The sequence below is a fragment of the Zalophus californianus genome, chromosome 10 (genome assembly GCF_009762305.2).
Source record: "Zalophus californianus isolate mZalCal1 chromosome 10, mZalCal1.pri.v2, whole genome shotgun sequence".
Lineage (NCBI taxonomy): Eukaryota > Metazoa > Chordata > Mammalia > Carnivora > Otariidae > Zalophus > Zalophus californianus.
In genome coordinates this window covers 79,458,559-79,479,696 of record NC_045604.1, presented here as the reverse complement: position 1 = coordinate 79,479,696, position 21,138 = coordinate 79,458,559, and the positions used below count along the sequence as shown (strand labels likewise).

Genomic DNA, 21,138 nt, shown 5'->3' with positions numbered 1-21,138 from the left:
GATGTAAGCACCCTCAACCCACATGACAGCTGCGACAATGGAGCATCATGGGGGCCGGGTGACACGCGGAGGTCACGTGGCTGGTGTGTACCAGAGACAGGGTCCGAAGGGAGGCCGGTGCGATGCCAAAGCCCAAACTCTTAACCTCTGTACTGTGGGCCTTCTAAAAATGCAAATGGCCTGTAAGGGCGTCAAGGGGAAGGGGACCGCTTCCTCCATACACAAGGGATTCTGGAACTCCGCAGATCAATGGTGGTGACTCGAAAAACTACAAATGTTTTTTCTCTAGCTTGCTGAAGATGAACGAAGACTGCAGTACAGAGTTCTCACATATTAATGGCAGTACTAAAGGGGGACGTAGCAATTACTCTCAATTATTCAAGAAGAGATTAAGAGCTGACAAGTACTCTTCTAGGTTGTGATTTTAATCAGTTGTCCAAAAATGTGAGGGGAAAAACAGATATAACATGGGTTAAGTATAATCAGAAGGCCTTCAGAGCTGGAAAGGGGGATTAAATAATGACATACAAGTAATTTAATGGCCCCGGAAATATTTTGGACAACACTTAATGCCCAGCAGAGAGTCAAGGGTCTTGTAATTCGTGTCAGTTTCCAAACCCCTGGGTTCACCGCTGCGGCATCGGAGGCCAGGAGCTCAGCCTGCGATGGGCAAAGGACAGGGAGCCCGCCACGTCTGGCTGGTGAACTGGCAGGGCCAGAGCCCAGGTGGGTCAAATAACTCCTCTCTGTTGCCAGGCGTGGTGAATGGGCAGTCTCTTCAGAGCCTCACGCAAATATTCACTCTGCTGTGTCCATCTTCCTCTGAACAATTACTAGAGATGTGAGAGGGAGCGAGGGAAGGGATGAGAAAGGGAACCAGGAGCTGCACAACTCTGGCGTCGCCCAGCAGCTTTTAGGCGGCTTGAGTTCTTAGGTTCATCAAACACCTTTTACTCAGCACCCACCGTGCAACCAGGCGCTGCGTGCGATGCTGAAAAGACCAAGACTCCCTAGGCCGGGTGCTGCTCTAATTCCACGGGTTTGGTGGGGAGAGAGAAGACTGCCATCAGGCAGCCTGAGGAGGGACAGCTAACACTCAGAGTTTGGGGAAGGCTTCCTGGAGGTGGTGGCACCTGCAAGGTCTACGGCCTGAGATCACCAAAATGATCAGCCTGGATTCAACCTCTCCACGTGCTACCTGCCGAAAACACGCAGGACGGGAACAGAGAGCAAATGCACTTCTTGTTGCTGGCTCTGGATTATTTGTTCATAAAAGGACCTTGATTTTTTTAATTGGATTTTAATTTGGTATTACAAGAAAGTACTCCCAAGGAAGCCCCCCTTATTAAATACATACACATATTTGCCTATGTATGCGTGTACACGCAGTCCAAGTCTGAGGCTCCTCAAAGTTTCTCTCCTGAGACCATTTCTCCGGCAAGATGACTCTAGCAACCGCTCTCCTGGAAAATATCTTTAGAGGCTTTTACTGTATTAAAGAGAACACAAATGTGTGATGTATAATGAGCCCAATTTCACTCTTCTTCTTGCTTAATACATTAAGTACCAGGACTATTTACACAGCGGCTGGCAGAGTGTCGAGTGAGAAACAAGCGTGAGTTTATGGCTTCATTCAGCTGGAGCTTCTTTTTTCTCCCAAATTTGCAGTCTTCTGGATCCTCTTCCACATGATGGAACTTTGGGCAGAAACCCCCGAGATCTTGCATCTCCCCACAGAGATCTGTCGTCATGTGTCCCTTGGTGCACGACCACCTCCCAGACATTGGGGTGGCTTCACGTGGCTTCCGGACCCAGGTGCAAGGGAGCGGCGGCGTCAGCAGGCGTCTGACTCAGTTCCTGACGGGAGCTACAGGACCTTGGGCAGGATGCTTGCAGCCTCTGCACCGGGCTTCCCCACCCCAAAGATATTTTGTATGGGACGTGGCAAGAATCCCACAGTGTAAGACTGGATACCAAGCCCCCGCCGTGCACTCGCCTGGCCCACGATGGTTGGCATTACTGTACGGGGAGGTGCAGGCTGTGAGGGCTGTGGACAGGCCCCTGTGTCAGGCTCGTCCAATGCCCCCTCGGTGCCGACGACCTGCTTCTGTTGGCCAGTTCTGCCTCAGTACCAGCCGGTGCACCCCTTTCACTAACACGTCCACAGCTCTTACCCCACGGTAAGGTTACCATAAGGACCGCAAGTCCTTGTGACCACACCAGAGGGAAGTGGGATGTAGGGGAGAAACTGAGGCCGACAGAGTTCAAGGAATGTGCCCAAGGCCATACAGCGAGTGAAGCAGTAGGAACCTTTTTCTTTCTGGGTTTGAGTCTCAGAGTTGGCAAAGTCCTTTTGAATGAATAAATGAATAAATGGGCAAATGAACGAGGGACTAGCCCACCATACGCTCAGGTTTATGAGGGAAGGTTATGTAAGCCTCTGGGTCGACCATGAGGGCAGCAGTTCCTAGCTGTACAAGCGGCCCCTAAGTCAGTCAGGGTGGGCTGTGGGTGAGGGCAGCGAATCCAGAGAGGGAGAGGCAGATTTCTACACCACCAAGGTTGAGGGACTGACTTAAGGGAGTCAGTGTCCACCACGGGACAAGGGTTAAATCATCTACACTCATCTGCCCTCCACGGTACTCCACGGCAGATCCCTGGAGACTGCCTGGGCCCATGTGTCACCTTGATGGTGCCAAGCGAGGTGGCCTTGGGCAAGTCACTTCACCTCCCTGTGCCTCCCTCTTCCCGTTTGTGAAGTAACACTCATTGTTCCTATACCCCAGACAAGGAAAGAGAGGTGTGAGATGGGCAGAAGCATGCTCCTCCCGCCCTCACCAATTTCCACACCCTAATCCCTGTGAATGTGCTCAGGGCAAAGGAGACTCTGCAGAGGTGATTCAGTTAAGGGTCCTCTGATGGGGAGATGACCCTGGGTTACCCAGGCATGCCCAATCTAATCCCACTCCTTCCGACGAGATCCGGCACATTCAGGGTGGTGTGGCCAGACTAATCCCACTCCTTCAAAGGAGAGAAACTTTCTCCACTATGCAAGGATGGTCACAGTCGCAGCACTAAAGAGAGGAGGAGCCAAGAGATGTGGGAAGCCTCTAGAAGCTGGAAAAAGCAAGGAAAGGGATTCTCCCCGAGAGCCTCGAAAAAGAAACGCAGCCCCTGCTGACACCTTGCCTTCAAGTCAGTGATACCCGTGTTAACTTCTGGTCTCCTCAACTGTATGTAATATAAGAGATGTGTACTGCTTAGAGCCGCTAGGTTTGCAGTAATTTCTTATGGCAGCAATACAAAGCTAACACAGGGTACAGAGAAGGAAAGGCTAGCGCCTGAACTGACTCTGCTTTCCCACCTGGAAGATTTATTGACAGGATCCTGCTGGCCTGTTGAGCACTTCGCACCCCCTGCAGAAGGCAGCCCTGCTCACCGCCCCCTGTGGAGTGCACTAGGGACCCTCCTTCCCCTTGATCACAGGACTCTTCCATGAGAACCCATTTACTGGTCTCTGTCCCCACAAGGCCATGAACTTTGTGAAGACAGAGACCTTACTTTAGACCATCTTAGTCCCCTGACACCTAACATTACACCCCTACATTCCAGAAGTATTTCTAACTGGTAAAAACTCAGCAGCTTCGATGTTCTTCCAAATCCCCACTGGTTCCCACCACTGCAAGTACCTATTGCTAGGGGCCTGCTGCCCCCAGGGCTGCATTTAAGTCTGTTCCTCTCGAGCTGCCAAGGTGCTTTCTGTGGCTTGGTAAGCACTGGTTGGTTCCCCCAGCACACACTGGTGTATGTGTTTTTAATGAGGATTTTAACGCATAATTTCTACAACAAGTTGAATTATCTGTAGCTCCGGGGAAAGCGATTTGCCTCGCCTTAATGCCAAATGAACTTTCAGAGACTGACTCCATTATCCTAAGAAGAAATGACAGCCTCTCAAATCTATCTCACTGAGCAATCATGCAGACTTGAAGGAGCATCATCAAAAACGAGTCTTTTTCCCAATCCCTCAAGCTGGCAAAGTCCATTTGGATGGGGAGCTTGCCAGGCAACTCCCCGGCAGATTATTAAGAGAGCCCCCTTTCTGGTCTGCAAAGGCTTGCCGGCCTCTGGCCCATTCTGCAAAAAACAAATTCACTCCAAGTGGAGTGAGAGTGACTCCCCAAGTCACCCTCAAAATTATTCCACCCATTTTGGGAATTCAGATTTTTTGAATTTGCACTGAGACCCAGTGACATGAAGAAGAAAATAGCAGGGAAATTTTCCCATTTAATGCCTGTTCACTTTATTCCTTAATTCCGGCCATGAGTCTCTCTGGGCCCCCAGGTGCTATTCTAGGAGCTGGGGAGAGAGCAGTGAACAGACCAAGGCCCTGCTGTCCTGAGCTTCCATTCCAGGGCAGAAACAACACTACTCAAGGTCACAAGCCAATCACTTGGATGGATGGTCCATGCCAGGAGACAATTAAAGCAGACTAATGGGTCATGAGTTGGAGGGTGACTGAAGGGGCAGCACTAATGAGGGCAGTCTGGAAACACTGCCCCGAGGGGTGGAATTCGAGCTGAGATCTAATGAAAGGCAGGGGCCATCCATGCAGAGATGGGGGGGGCAAGTCTGGCAGAGGGAAGAGCAGATGCAAAGGCCACAAGGTGAGAACAGCATGGAAGTCTTAGGAAGTCAGTGTGACTGGGTGTAGAGGAGGGGGATGGGGCAGGAGATAAAGTAGGGGAGGAAGTGGGGGACAGATGGGGGGCCATTTCAAAGGTCATGAAGAGTTCTGACTTTACCTGCCATGGCTGCCATTGGGGGGGTTTTAATCAACAACGACACCATCTGATCTACGTCATACAAACCTCACTGTGGCTGCAGCATGGGGAGTGGAGAGTAGGCAGGCAAGAGTGGAAAAGGTGCAGATGCCCACGCCAGGAAGGACCAGGCTTGGGTTGGGATGGAGGGGAGCACCTGAACTACGACTCTATTAAAGGAGACCCACAGGACCTGGCACACCAGTCTCGAACTGGTAAGACTGTGCTCTCCTAGTATTCCCACCTTACATCCCCAGAAATGTGGCTCAAGACAAGTGCCACCCCTGTGGGGGTCATGAGAGCTGATCGTAAAAATTCTAGTTCTGGCATTATGCCCCCTGGCATTATGCATGGCGGAGTCACTGGCTTTGGTCAATGAAATATGAGTGGAATAAACATGTATCACCTTTGGCCAGAAGCTTTAAGAGCCAAAGTTTCTGATTTGCCCCTGTCCTTAGCCTCCTGATGTTATGATGAGCAGAGCTCCCAGCCAACCCACAATGTACATGAAATATGAGCCAAAAATACACCTTGGTTGGCTTAAGCTGCCAAGATCATGGAGTTGTTACTCCAGCCTATTAATCCAGCCTAATGAAGACTATCTTGATACAAGCCCCACGCCTGTGATATTTTGAATTTAATGAGTAACTTTAATATATAACTACTGTGGCTTGCTTGACTCAGCTACAAAGGAATAAACTTCATCGAGTGGTGGACTGATATTCAGGAAATTATCTCACATGATTTAGGCTTGATGTGGTACCCTGAAGGCAAGGTAGCTCTAGTGAGCACTCTGGGTATTTATAGTTAAACACATGCATGACATACTAAGGCAAAAGAAATTCTTTGCTAAAAACAAATCCTGCATCCACAAACTAAAATGTGCTATTTTATCAATCAAAAGAAGTTCAAAATTGGGGGCACCTGGGTGGTTCAGTCGGTTAAGCGTCCGACTCTTGGTTTTGGCTCAGGTCATGATCTCATAGGTCGTGGGATTGAGCCCCGCATTGGGCTCCACGCTCAGCGAGGAGTCTGCTTGAGAATCTCTCCCTCTGCCCCTCCCTATCACTCATACGCTTGCTCACTCGCTCTCTTCTCTCTCTTTTTCTCTCTAAAATAAGTAATTTTTTTAAAAAGTTAAAACTTGGATTAAGATGACATTTTAATTCTACAGTTGGGAGATCACGAACCATGGAGACAGTGTTAGGAAAACACCTAGAAATTCAGGCTAGAAATATACTCATACGGCAAATTCAAAAAAACTAAACTCTGGTTAATATTTTTTTAAATACTATCCAGCTCTGTGGATTGTGGATTGAATCACTTAATGGGTGCAAGGCTTACAGTAGCAAGGTCCATGTAACTCAATCCACATAAAGAAGTCATGTCTGTGTACATTAATAGTACAAGTGGCAAGTGAGACGTTCTTGAAGTGACCTAATCAAGGAAAAGATGCTGACATGGTTGACTTTTCTGGACCGATTTAGAATAGAAACTCACTAGAGAACTTGTCTTCGGGGTATCAAGGCAGGTACCTTGAGCCCATAGGCTTGGTTGGAGCCAGTGCGGGCTTTGTCTCTTAACAGACTTCATCAGTAGCCTTTGCTGGATGTTGCAGTCCTGCAGGCTGACTCAATCTGCCCTTGAAAACCAGATAAACCCTCAGCTCTGTCCTGGGTAGCAGCCAAAGCATACTTAAGGAAAGTGGGTATGTCTCAGCCAAACGCGCAGGGAGAGAGGGCATCAAAGTATAGTCATGGCCAGCGAGCCAATTTGAAGGCAGAAGGCCGCATAGGCTTAGACAAGAGGCCCCATGACTGCTCATGAGCTGTCAGCTTCCTGAGCAACAGAGGAAACTATCAGGTCCACCCCTGACCATGGGGAGCAGGACCAACAATCTAGTAAAGGACCAGCAGGCCGGGGCATCTGTACAAGCCGGCCATCACTGGGCCACACCCAGCAAGTCAGTAAGCCTTTAATGCCCAAGCTCCTTTATTCACAGTGTTGCACTGGGTATGGGGGTGAGGGTGGGGGCGGGGGGACGGATAGTACCCTACTGACACAGATTTCACGGGGCAAAAGCCCACTGCTGCTGAGAGTCAGTCCCAGGATTGACAAGGATGGGAGAACGTGAAGCAGGGCTGGGGATGGCCCACCTCAGAGGGGAATGTCAGTGCAGTCCCTGCTCCTGGGTGGTGGTGGTGGTGGGTAGGTTTGTCTTAAGTAAGTTTGCAGTAGCTCTAAGGCTTGCCTCGAGATCCAAGGTGGGGAGGGAGTTGCTTTGGTCTGCCGAGAAAGCACGTGGCAATGTGTGGCCCCCAAAGTTGCCTAATACCAGAACTTGACAGTATCTCACCTTACTTGGCCAAAGGGACTCTGAGGATTTGTTAAGGATGCTGAGCTAGAAGATTCTTGGGTCTTATTGGGTGGGCCCACCATCGCTGCCAGGGTCCTTAGAAGAGGGAGAGGAGTCACAAAAGGAGAGGGGACTCTGTGACAGGAGGCGAGGTCAGAGTCAGGTGGTTGCTGGCTTTGAAGACACAGGAGGCCACAAGCTAAGGAATGCAGGCAGCCTCCAGAAGCTAGAAAAGGAAAGGATTCCCCTCTGGAGCCTCCAAAAAGAACAAGCCCCTTCCCAACAACTTGAATTTAGCCCAGGGAGACAGATTCTGGACTTCCAACCTCCACAACTGATAAGATAATAAATTTGTGTTTTTATTTTTTATTTTTTTTAAGATTTTATTTATTTGTTCATGAGAGACAGAGAGAGAGAGAGAGAGAGGCAGAGGGAGAAGCAGGCTCCCAAGGAGCAGGGAGCCCGATGTGGGACTCGATCCCAGGACTCCAGGATCATGACCTGAGCCGAAGGCAGACGCTTAACCACCTGAGCCACCCAGGCGCCCTAAATTTGTTTTTAGACCACACAGTGGGTGCCACCTTGGCAGCCGCTAGAAACAAAAACACAAGACGTCTCACCATCGGAATATCCCTAGCTCCCCCTTGCACTCATTTCCCTTAGTGAGATACAGATAAGCCGCGTTCCCCAGAGAAGGTATCATGGAAAGGCTGCTTCAGCATAATGCTTTCTGCAAATGAGACTATCTTATAATGATACTACGTTGGTTAGGCAGAGTTTTGTTTTATGACATTTTAAGATGTTCTGGATGGGTCCCAAGATCTGTATGAGCTTGCAAGTCATTAGATTAAATCAGTATATAATTTTCCCCCTCTTTTCATAAGAATTATTGTCCTTCTTGCTATGAACAAGTGTAGAACTTCTCAGTCTTCCGTTTTTATGGGCTGAACTCCACTTATCTTCAGAAAAAAATGGAATGACACATTTATTCTAGGCCTCAGATAAACCTGCTTTATAACAGTTTTAATTAAGATCTAACAGACCCTGACGTGATCAGGTTTCTAATCTGGTTTAAGCACAGAAATACACGAACATGTAAACAGAACAGTCAGTAAGAGTTTTCCCTGTGGAACTCCCAAGTGTTGGCAGTGGGTACGGCCACACTTGCTCTGGTTTTCCGCGAGAAAGATCCAAGGAGACCCTAGCCAGGTGCCTCTGTCGAGAGAGAAACTAGGAAATGCATCACATAGGGAAGCTGCCACACGGCTCTGTCAATGTGAGAGCACCACGGTCCTCATGCTTGCTCGGGCATCAGCACCACACAGATCGAAACCAGATTTCTGGGCCGCCAGCCCCAGAGCTTGTATTTCAGTAGGTCAGGGACAGGGCCTGGCAATCAGTATTTCTAACGACGCTGCTACTGCTGGTCAGGGGCCACACTCTGAGAACCACGGTGGTAGAGGGATCTCCCTAACAACAAGGCCCAGCTTCTCTCTCACCTGTCCTCAGCAGGGTCATGACCTCACCTCCTCTGGCCGAACTGCCCCTGCCAGACTAGTTAATATACTGCAATTGTGCACCTGTCACCGTGTCCTACCGGACTCGAAGCCAGGGGTTCTCCAGCTGGGCTGCGTGCTGGAACCGCCTGGAGACATCTGAAAGCCCTCAGGACCCCTGCCTTACTCCAGACCTTAAATCCTAATGGGAGTGGAGGCCTACAGGTCTCAGAAGCTTTGAAAGCTCCCCATGTGATTCCAAGTGCAGCCAAGAGGGAGAACCGCTGCGCTAAGCTAATGTGAGGGATGACAAAATGATGCCACCAGGCTAAGAGCAGACAATGCGAGGCCCCACGCCAGGCCCAGGCCTGTCCTCCTGGGGCCTGGGCTCCAGCCCCTTGTACTGTGCTCTGTAATGGTGCTCAGTAGACACCTGCTGGAGGAACGAGCCCTCATCAACCAGCAGCCTCGTGGAGGGCTAGCCCCTCCCTTCTCCAGGGTGCCTGGATGAATACCTGGAAACAAATCAGGTCATTATCAATTCTCAACCTTCCTAAGGGAAGTAACCCTATACCCGAAGGAAGCTCCTCTGAGAAAACTTTACTGGGAAATAACCCCACGACCATGAGTCCAAGTAAGTATCATAACTATGGGTAAAAACCGGAAAACATCGTTTTGGCCCACAACAGGGGTCAGCAAACTATGATGCATCCGCCAAACCGAGCTGCCACCTATGCTTACGAATAAAGTTTTATTGGCACACAGCCACGCCCATCTGTGCCCACACCAGCTGTGGCGGCTTTCACACTACAAGGGCACAGCTGAGTACTTTCAGATAAGGTGCTGTGATCCACAAAGCCAAAAATTATTCCTCTCTGGCCCTTTAACAGGACATGCTTGCCGACCCCTGCCCTAGAGAATTAAGAGGACGCCCACAAACAAAACATAACGCGCTTGTCTTTAAGTGATGGAATTATGACTGTTTTCTCTGTCCCTATTTTCTCTTGTATTATCCAACTTCTGAGTCACGGGCTACAGAAGCATGTGTGTGCAAATCAGGCACCGGTGCGTGAGCTACCTGGTTCCCCGCAGTGACAGTACCTTGTTCCCAATGGCCTTTTTGGGTGGGAAGTTGTAGCCCCTCACTTGAGGGTACTTGCTCTGTAACTTGTGGTGCAAACTCCTGAACTCTGTGTAGCGCCGATAGACATTCCACTCATCATCTTTTATCCGGATGTAGACCTGGCAAGAAAGGGAAAGAGAAAGAAAATGTAAATCTCTCTTAAAGCTCTCGTTACAAGGGCACCTGGTGGGGGGAGGGGGGCTCAGTCGGTTGGGCATCCAACTCTTGATTTCGGCTCAGGTCCTGATCTCAGGGTGGTGGGATCAAGCCCCACGATGGGCTCTGCACTCAGCACGGAGTCTGCCTGGGACTCTCTCCTTCTCCCTCTGTCCCCACACCTCTCTAACATAAGTAAATCTTAAAAAAAAAAAGAAAAAAAGCTCTCATTACAAAGGGGTGGGATTTTGGTCATGCTTTACCCATAAAAGAGCAGGGAGCCACATCCATCTTCCAAGCCACCAGATGCCCAATGCCTAGTAGGGAAGGGCCTCAGTGGTAGTGAGTCAACAAAGAGGTTGAAAGAATAAATCAGGCAGGTTATGGGAACAACACCCTGTGTATCACTTCCCAGTATCTGCAGAGATCAACAGTCTAGCTGATTTCAGAGATGGTGCTCATACTTTTGTCACATGCATATTATAGCGGTGAGAGACTGCTGGTGAGAGCCTGCCTCCTCTCAGGCTATGCATTTCCTCATCTGTAAGATGCAGCTGATTAACAGCACCTCCTTCCAAGGAACACTGGGACATACAAGCAGCGTAGCTAGGCCTGGAATCACGCAGACCACCGCACAGAGGACTTGGAAATCAAGCTGGAGAGGGAGGGAGGGGCCAGGGTTGACATCAACCTGAACTGGATGGATGGTCACATCCAGATGGGATAAGCACCACTGGGGCATAAAACTTACTTAGTTTCAATCAAGATGGGACTCTCGAGAGACCATTCTGGGGGTACACAGGGTTAAGGGCTGTTTCTTCAGCTTTTCACAGGCCCTAACACCTTCCAGGGACACACAGCAATTACATCTCAAGGGAAAAGAGAAGTGGGAGAGAGATCGATGCATTTTAAAAAATCATACAAGAATATCCCAGAGAGTAAAGTTCCCGATGATATATAGCTAGTGTAAATCTGTAATCAGTAAATGCCAATACACACCTTAAAAACCTCTAATATAATAAAAAGAGGCATCTGTGATGTGAGTGATAATTCTGCATCTACATGAAAACCACCCAGTATTCCCAAATGCAGACATCACATACCCGAACTTTGGCAAGACGACTGTCACGGTCTCCTGTAATACTCTTGTCAACAAGATGAAGGACGGATGATTTAAACCAAAGAACTCTAATTAAGGGACAGAAGGTTTCCAGGGGAATGAGATAGAAAAACAGAGGCCTGTCAAGTTAGTTAGAAGCCTCCAAGCTGAGAGAGACAACACATATACTGGATGACAGATATCAAGTGATCTCAACTGGCCTGAGGGATGAATCTAATCCAACGTTGATGAAATTCAAAAAGATCAGTGTCAGGTTTTACAATAAAATCTGAAAAACCAACCCCGTAAGTAAAAGATGGGGAAATATGGCACAGGGGTGGCCTGTGGGACAAAGACTTCCAGACTTTAGTAAATCTGAGCTAAGGAAATAACGTGGGAAAGCACCAAAAAAGCCTATGTCCTTTTAGACCTTGTTAAAAGGTATAGGATAACTTCTGGGATAAATGAGCTGGAAATCTTGCTCTATTCTACATCGACCATACCAACTTAGTTAGGTTTTGGTTGCCACCTACTAAAAGATGAATGGAAATATGTTCAGAAAGACCCAGATCACATGCTCCTCAAAGGGCTGTCCGCGGGCCAGCAGCATCGGCATCCCGTGGGAAGATGTCAGGAAGGCAGCATTTCAGGCTCCACCCCAGATGCACTGCTCAGAACAAGAACCCAAGTGGTTCACACACTCTAAGGCCGAGCAGAGAGTCTGCAGCCAAATTATGAGGAAGACAATAAAGGGTAACAATCTGAGCCTCAGGGTGGAGGGGGCAAAGATCTGAGAGGAAAGACCAAGGTGACGTTTTCTGGATGACCCCAGGAAGCAGACTTCCAGCAGATACAAAGGAGGGGAAGACAGATTTCCAAAGGGAAAAAAAGCTGCCAAGAAGAAAAGGTTTAGTGCAAAAGGCTTCTTGGCACGGGGTGTCCAAGCAGTGGTATGATGACGGATGGGACTGTTATCCCAATTATAAGACTCCAGAAGCATCTGGAAGGACCTGGCAAGTTGTGGAGAAAAGGGACTTCAGGCTTTCACAGTCTCTATAAACTGAGACACGATGGATCAGTTAGCAAATAAACCCAACGGATGGAGCTCAGGGGACTTTAACGCAGCACATTTGGGGCATTCTTTGGGTTCTCCTGGGTCACAGCAGGTGCTAGTTGCCGAACTGGTCTCCATTTTCCCCAAGTACTTCTGGGGATAGCAATGTGTTCAAGAACAAAACAACAACAACAAAAACCCAAAACAAACAAACAAACACTTTCCTGCCTACCTCAAGGTAAGAGCAACTAATGAGATGTAAGCAAAAATCACTGGGACTTCTAAGGAAGCCCTCAGGAGAGATTTGACTTAGCTAATAGTGCCCTTTTACCCTCCTTCCTTTCTTCTTTCTTTCTCACAAATGTGATGATGACTGGAGCTCCAACAGACATTTTGTATTCACGAGATCATCTCAATTATGGAAAAAGACAGAAGGGACTGTGGGTCTCTGATGTCATTATGGAGCCACCACATCAATTACTAGACTATCTACTCAAAAAATTTTTTCTAACAAAAGAGAGTTATTCATCTTGAATTTAGAGGTCTGTGTCCTGGTGGCTGAATGCAGCTCCAACCTGCCACATCTTGAATGGACTCTATCTGCCTGTAGTATATTGTTACACAAATCCAAGTATCCCCTGGAGAGTGGCAAGTTCAACTGCTTGTCTGATCATCATGCACAAGGTTAATTACCTAGATCAGTAGAGGTAAACTACGGCCCATGAGCCAAATCCAGCCACATCCATTTATTTACCTATTGTTTATAGCTGCTTCTGAAATATAACGGCAGAAGTGAGTGGTTCCAACAAAGAGCATATGGCCTGCAAAGCTGAAAATGTTTATTTTCTGGCCCTTTACAAAAAAGCATGTTGCCAACCCCCAATCTAGATACTCAGTACTCATTACTGTTAGTTCCCCACGGACACATCCAAGATCTGGTGTAGAAAGGGGCAGTGCTTTCCAAATACTACCAGCTGCTGGCTGGGATGCATTAACCCTCTGGGACTCAGGAATCCGTCGTGCTCTAAAGCTTCCATAGTGATTCTGATGAGTGGACATTAGGGTCTGAATGTCTGTGTCCCCCTAGAATTCGTACGTTGAAATCCTAACCCCGGACGTGACTGTGTGAGGAGATGGGCCTTTGGAAGGTCATGAGGTCATGAGGGTGGGGCCCTCATGAATGGGATTAGTGCCCATGTAAGAGAGACCCCACAGAGCTCCCTTGCCCCCTCTACCACGTGAGGACACAGTGTAAAGATGCTGTGTTTGAATCAGAGAGCAGGCTCTCACCAGACACCAAACCTGCTGATGCTTGATCTTGGACTCCCCAGCCTCCAAACTAGGAGCGATAAAGTATTTTAGCCCCTCAGGCTACCGTGGTTTGCGAGAGCAGACCGAATGGACTAAGATAGCAGGCCACTTGGGGAACCCCTGAGGTAAAGCACAGACTTAGCGCAGCCTCCTGACTATGGGTCTCCTCCCCTATAATATGGAACTGACTAACAGCGGTGCTGGGAACACTCAGACACACGAGCAGCGCAGCTAGGCCTGGGATCACGCAGACCCCCCCACAGAGGACGTGGAAATAAATCTGGGGAAGGAGGGAGGGGCCGGGGTTGACATCAACCCAGCTGGATGGAAGGTCACATCCAGATGGGGTAGGCACAAGTGGAGCATAAAACTTCCTTAGTTTCATCAAGATGGAGCTCTCGAGAGACCATTCTGGGGGTACACATTGTGAGGGCTGTCTCTTCAGCTTTTTATAGGCCCTAATACCATCCAGAAACACACAGCAACTACATTGGAAGGGAAAACAGTAGATTAATGCATTTTTAAAAACTGCATGAGTTAAGAAGAGCCTGGAGAGTAAAATCTCCAATGACAAGCAGCGAGTGGAACCTGCAAGTAGCAAATGTCAATGCACATCTTAAAACCTCTAACATAATGGTAAAAACGGGCATCTCTAACATGACTGGTAAATTATGACTCTCAGTTCTTCATAATACATTCAAGAGCCTATGGCTTCCTTCCATGAAAGTGATGAGTCCCTGTTTCTCTGATGGCCCCTTCTTGCTCTTCCATGTGGGCACCTCCTCTTTTGCCCATGCCAGAGATGGAGGTTCTCACTCCCTACGCTCCTCTCCCCTACACGAACATCTGACTCCAACTTCCTTTTTAGGTCAAATCTGTATCTTTAGTTTGGACCTCTGATAGGGGCTCCAGATCCAGACTCGATAAAGCTCATCATGTCTACATCTGAACCCATGACCTCCACTGCAACTCCACTCCTCCCTCTTCTTGGGACCTTACTTTCTCAGGGAATGAACCAGAGTTGTTTGAGCCAGAGACCTGGGCATCACCTTTGACCAGTCCCGTTCTTTCACCCACATGTCCAGGTACTGAACAACAGGGCCTAACAACCCACCCCTCTGCCTGGGCCACTGCAACAGGCTCTAGCTGCTCTTCTCAAAGCACCCATTCTCCGTTTCTGCTGTTGTCTGGACGCTGGTCAAATCCGAACCTCCTCGATTGGCAGACGAAGTTATGATGCTCTATGAGAAATTCAGCAAGAGTGGAGTGGCCCACTGCCAGACCCAAGGGAGTAAAAATTTTTTTCAGAACTCCAATAAAATATAATTCTCTTCAACGCTCCTGCTTGCCCTTCACAAGGCACCTACTGTGTGCTGGGTCCTGTGCCAGGCACTACACAGGCCTCCTCCTCCATCCTCATCTCAACCTGCAAGGCAGATGGGGAATGGGGAACCTGCTCCTTCTACAGATGCTGACATGGGCTCAGAGAGGGTAGGTCACTTGCCTGGGAGAACTCGGGTCTGCCTGATGCCAAGGCCTGGCACTTTCCACTATAGCACGGCGCCACAGTCCTCAAGGCTCCCCAGGATCCCAGGAATCCCAAGCCAGCCGTGCTGGCAGCTGGGACTAGCACATGGCAAGGAAGGTCCCTACTCGATAGCTCTGTGGCCCACCTGCCCCTTTCCTAGGCAGATCAGATGTCCTTGGAACAGTCCCTTTGGTACCACACGCTCCAATCGTGCCTTCACATGTCTCCTCCTAATGCCATCAAAACTGCCAAACTACCTCGATGGTCCATCCTCAACAGCAATGCTTTTAGCATCCACAATTGGAAAACAGTCTCTGAAAATTTAGTTGTCCCTGAATTACACTTAACCCAATTGTGCATTTATTTCACTGAAGAATTAAAAGTGCTTATGTCCAAAACTCTTTGGATTTTAGTTTCTATTTTAAGGGCTCCCCTCTCCAAATTCAGTTTGATAGGCCCCAATTCCTTCTGCTTGAGCCAAAAAGATAATAATTCCTTAGAGGAATAACAAGAATTGACCTCTTCCAGCAAAAGCACGTTCCCTTCTAAAGCAAGCAATAAAAAAGCCACTTCAAGTGTAATGTCCTCGACTCAGCAAAAGAAAAATAAAATAGGAGGGTAATATTTGCAATCAGGAATCAGGGCAAACCCTCTCTTCTCTGTTTTAACAGGAAATTTGCATCTGGAGGTTTCTTTTCTATTGGGAAGAATTACCCTCACAGTGCCTATAACAACATGGGGTAAAAGGAGGGGGTGGGACTTTACACCCTCAATGAACTGAATCCACAACCAACTCTTGTGTAGACAGGGCCTCCAGAAACACTTCCATTTAGAAGATTAGCAACATCTGCTGGAGCATTCCTACCTGCCCCTGCATGCCCCTCTTACTAGTCAATGCCACCGGCCTCCTCTGCTGAGCACTCTCTGCACATCACCCCCCGCCCCGGTTTCTTCACCTGTTTTTGAACTTCATCTAATACATAGCAGGCTCCTTTGTGTCTGGTTTCTTTCACTCCATACGGTGTTTGTGTGGTATCTCCATGCTACAGGGCATAGCACCCACGTGTCGTTCACCGTCATGTAGTACGTCCCACTGTAGGAACACACACCCCAGGCTGTCTACCTGTTCTGCTGGGGTGGGCATTCGGCTTGTTTCCAGTTGGGGCTGTTATGGGTAAGGCAGCTACGGGCATTCATGCGCTTGGCTTCTGCACTTATATCTTTTGGGATCACAGATCTCAATGGGAAGTTAAAATGATAAAGCTACGAGGAGAAAACATACGAGAGTATCTTCATGACCTTACAGGCCGGCAAGGATTCTTACACAGAACCCAAAAAAAAGGCACAAAGCACCTTCTGGCTGTGGGAAATGCCCTGTATCTCCAGGCAGTACTCACACGGATATATACAGAAGTAAAGATCCACTGAACGATAAACGTGGGATTTATGCACCTGATATTTATATTAAACCTAGAATTCAAAGCAAAAGCCCTTCCACCCAAAGCCATGCCTACACTATTCTCAGGAGATTGAGCTTTTACCCAAATTTACGTTCCCAGGAGGTCTTAAGGAGACTGTAGTGGGTGAGCATCCATGAGGACCTGACACGTAATTAGAGGTCAGTGTTGAGGGGAGGAGTCCAGAGATTAGACTCTGGCCTTGGACAGATGTGCGTTCGAATTCCAGCTCCATCTCTTGCTAGCCAAGCGATCCTGGGTAAGTTAATTCACCTCTTCAAGCCTCGACTAAATATGGAGAGTTATATACACACACACATACACCACACATGTATGTATGTACAGATATATGCATAAACACATATAAAGGAGGACTAGGGGAGAGGGGGAATGAAGATTTAAAAGCTGCTTTTCAGTGGCCTAAGGTTCCGAATCTACTTCAAGGCTCTGCCAAGCAGAGGCACACGCTGACCTCAGGGACACCCGAGGCCTCCTCTGCAGAAGCAGAAGGACACAGTAGAAGGCCCGGGGCTGCACAGGGAGACGGGCCGGCGTTCAAATTCCAGCCCTTCCCCTGGCTAGCTGTGCCCCTGCAGGCGGTACTCCACCTCAGGACTCAGCTTCTCCATCTGTATAATGGGGACAACAGCGTTTTGCAGCGTGGCTGTGAGATGCTGGGCCTGGCCTGGGCCTGGCAGGCACTGCTCACACCGTGACACCATCACCTTCATTGCTGTCTGCCTTTGTGTACATGAACTTCCCTATTACAGAATTAGGGGTAATTATAAGATGTGTAATCACAAAATTACAGCAGGTAATTACCATGCCTAATTATTTGTCAAATGCTAGGCAGGCGAGGAATCACAAACATAATGTAGAGCCTGTGGGTTGGGCAGTTAAGCCTCTCCTTTGCTTCCAAAAAACTGTCAACAGAAGCAGCAGAGTTCAGTGTGTGACCTTCTTGGGAGGGTTTTCAAGTCCTGCAGCACAGCCGGGGAAGCGATCTTGGGGCTGCTGATGAAGGAGGACCTCGGTACGCCGTCTCTCGGCAGGCTGTGGGCTAGCCTGGTATTTACACAGCCCTTGTCACACCAGCACCAAGGGTCGTGGACGAGAGTGCTATTTTAGGAGGAGGACCTCACAAAGGTACTTCATGGTTACCGCCGGGGATCAGACCCTAGACAGAAACTGCTGATGGGAGTACAGCAAGAGCTCAGGGATGATGGCTCATTTATTTACACACAGCTGGTTTTGGGAAACAAAACGCCAGGCTGCCCTGCTTTCTTCAGCATCAGCCCAATGCATGCCTCTCCATTTCAAACTTCAGGCCCCTTTTTAATGATCCAAACTCCCACACCAAGGCACCGAATGCTTCTTTATGTGTGATATTCGATGGGGTGAACTTCTTTGGACTTACAGGAAATGTAACATTTAGTGCCACAGATTTTACCTACAATTTTCACCAAGGCCCTGCAATTTTAGGCCCTAAAACAGAGACTCGGAACAACCAAGAGATATGCCTAATGTGAGGGGGAGGTGGGAGTCGAATAGGTCCTTGAGTTGATGCTACACCCAAGAGCCACGTCGTCTGTAACTGAGAGGAAGAGCGTGCTATCAGCTCTGAACTGCAATGCCCTTCTGCCACATGCTTAAATGCAAAGACAGTCAGAGGATATTAGGATAACAAAGCTTCTTTTTTTAAAAATGGCTTTAGGTCCCTAATTCATTTTACTTCCTTAATATCCAAGGAATGAAATGATTTGTGTTTTGGTTGGCGGCCTGTGTTAATGTGTCCTAACAAAACTTCCCTTTTAATGAAATGGCTTCATGTGTTATTAACTATAAGTGTCCTCATTGCTAGAACCAAATGCCTGAATTACCATATGACCACGTTGATGGAGTGATATCACGGCAGCCCGATGCCAAGAATAAAATAAATAACTTGGCTGGAGAAAAAATGACTTTTTAGTGCCCGGGGTTATATAACCTCGGCAGGCCAGTGAAGCAGGAATGGCAGTCTACGCTAAGAATTGCCGGCACAAGCCCCTGCATACCTTTCCAAGAAGGAAAGCGAATGGGCACCTTCCAAGTGGACCGGACCCAGCCCAGCCTCTGCGCTACCCGGAACGCGACACCACAATCACGGACACCGGCTGAGCAGCAGACGGCTTCTTCAGGGAGAGGATCGTGGCACACAGGCCCCGCTCACTATACTCCAGCTCAAGTTCTGCTGTCTCTGACACTGCATAGCAGTCTCGACAGTTCCACAAGCGGAAGGCTAGTAGTACCCAGAGATCAGCCTTCCCACCGGATTGCACCCGCGTGCTTTCTGCAGTGATGGGAACTGGACCCAGGGTTCAGGGCATCCACTCTCCCTTCGAGACCCTGCCTCCCCCCTTCAAGACCTAGGGTCACTAGTGAAAAAGGTGGGGACTCCGGTCCCTCTGAGTTCCTGACCCGCCAACTCACAACTTTGTCTCGAAAATAAAGCCTGGCATGAGATAAAATCATGGGCGGGACCACTTCGGATGAGAGCCAGATGCAGGACGGGCTGTCGCGGAGGACTCAGGGGCCCGGTCTCCAAGTCATGCCACCCCTGCTAAGGTAACGGATCTTCCAATCCCCTCAGAGTCCACCGAGGACCCCCCGACCCCCACCCCGCTCAGCAAGATGGCCCCTGCAGCTCCCTGCAGTTCCAACCACTGCTAACCCCAGCCTCTGCCAGAGAGTTAAGGAGGAGACCAGTGTGAAGCTGCCCGTGCTCTGGGGTTCATGGTTGCAGGCTTTGGGGGCCATGTGGAAGCCTCCCGTGGTGGGGCGGTAAGCAAGCCCTCTCAAGGAAGTCGGGCACCAGAAGCGAGGCAGGGAGACAGGCTTCAAAAACCCCTGAAGGTGGGCCTGGATGAGGAGAGCTCGGTCTAGGAGCCGTAACTGAGAGTTCCCCTCATGTCATATTTCTCGGCCATGATCCCTCCACGGTTGGCATGGTTTTATTAAAAGTTCTAGCCTGGTATTGGTTGCGCTGAAGGAACATAAGGAACAGCCCCAGCTGTCATATTTGGGTTTGAAGAGCAGGGAAGAGACAGCACTGTACTCCCTCCCCTACCCCAAGCCGGAGCACCAGTGATCCTTGGTGCGCAGCTGGGTGCAGGAGCCTGGGCGCAGGAGCCTGGCAGCCTAAGGATGGTCCTCTTCAGCACGGGCAGCGACATCAGGGACCACGGAGAAAATCACAAGGGGCGAGGCCCCGAGTGCACATGAGACAGTCCCTGGAAAACTCAGAAATAGCTGGAGCCATTTTGATGGGAGCTAATTTCCGGCAATCAAGCCACTGGGGGCTCCAATGATCATATTCAGGGAATTTTAAAAGGAAGTATGACTTCATCCGCTGGTCACACGTTGCAGTCTAGATATTTGAGTCATGTACACTGTACCCCCTTAGCCCTGTGCTCTGAGAGACACAGTCTCTTGCTGAAACCTGGTTACTCTGTAGCAAAGTCTTCAGCATCTTTCTTCCCAGATACTAATACTAGCCAAGTGTTCCTGGGATAGGGGAAAGGGAAGCAGAAGCTGGATATCTGCTTATTCTGAAGTAAGTTAATTTAGGGTTTACTTATGATGTATTGAAAAGTAAGATTCCAATCACATGTATGAATGTGTGCAATTATATCCCTGAAAATAAGACCAGAAGGATTCTAATCAAAACATTTGCAGTGGTTATTTCTTCACGTTGATGGATTTTTATTATCTGTATGGTTTAACGTTTTCTGAGTTTTCCACATTTCTTTCCTCTACTGAATAGTGACTTTGGTAATAGAAAAATTAAGACATTTTTCAAGTAAGCGGGACTTCTGGTGGACACTGAAGACAGTGCAGAGCTGACCCTCCTTTTCTCCAAATACAATCGGACACGGTTTTAAATATAGACACAATCTGAAAAGCATGGCCACCTCCAGAAACAAAAGGACTATCTGTCATTTAGGAAGAAAGAGGAAACCTCCCCAGGGAACAGGCTGGGGAAGGAGGGGCGGGGATCTGGGCCACAGAGCCAGCAGGGGCTGAGGAGGGGAGGACTCACTGAAGACTGGGGAGCAGGCAGCCCTCCCTGGGGCAGGAGACCCAGCAGAGTGGCCCACTCCCGTGGGAAGCCAGAGCTGAGCCCAGGAGGCTTTTGCCTATTGATCTCCATACTGACTGAATTCAATACAGGCCAATTTAAAGTAAAACCCTTTTGGAAGATCTGAGGCTCTAAACTTGTTCTGGGCCCCAACAGGGGATGATACTGCTGTGATAGATTGGAAGTTTTTTGTTTTTTGTTTGTTTGTTTGTTTGTTTTTACTCTGTATGCTCAGAACTAAATAAAGCCTTGCAGAAAGCTGTCGGTGGGGGAAATAAGTTTCAAAACCAGAGTTGATCTCTTTGTCCTGATGAGGGGAAGGGCTGTGGTGAGAACAGGCTCTGACTGCATGCCTCTCGCTCTCAGGAATAAAAACAGCAAAAGCCCCTCAGATACTGTCCTTCCGTGCTGAGCAGGGCATTCATAGCACATCCAGCTCTGGGCATTCCAAGCTCCTGCGGGCCACCCCGTGCTTACTGAGCACCTACTATGCCCAGGCCCTGTGCTGGCTGCAAGCACAGAGACAGAGGTGGGCCAATGGTTGGAGCGATGATTCTGAGCACGGTCTGGGGACAAGGAATGCCTGGATTCAAATACTGACTTCACCTCCTCCATTTAGCT

At 48.9% G+C, this 21,138-nt stretch overlaps 1 protein-coding gene across 5 annotated transcripts in view; it reads right to left on the bottom strand.

Annotated features, from left to right (window-relative positions):
• Positions 1–21,138, bottom strand: part of SNX29 (sorting nexin 29) — a 509,507-nt gene that overhangs the window by 85,495 nt on the left and 402,874 nt on the right. For all 5 annotated transcript variants that reach the window (XM_027612456.2, XM_027612457.2, XM_035722380.1 and 2 more), the window contains one exon: positions 9,774–9,914. In XM_027612456.2, coding sequence (XP_027468257.2) covers positions 9,774–9,914 — 141 coding nt within the window. The remainder of the gene's footprint in view (positions 1–9,773; positions 9,915–21,138) is intronic.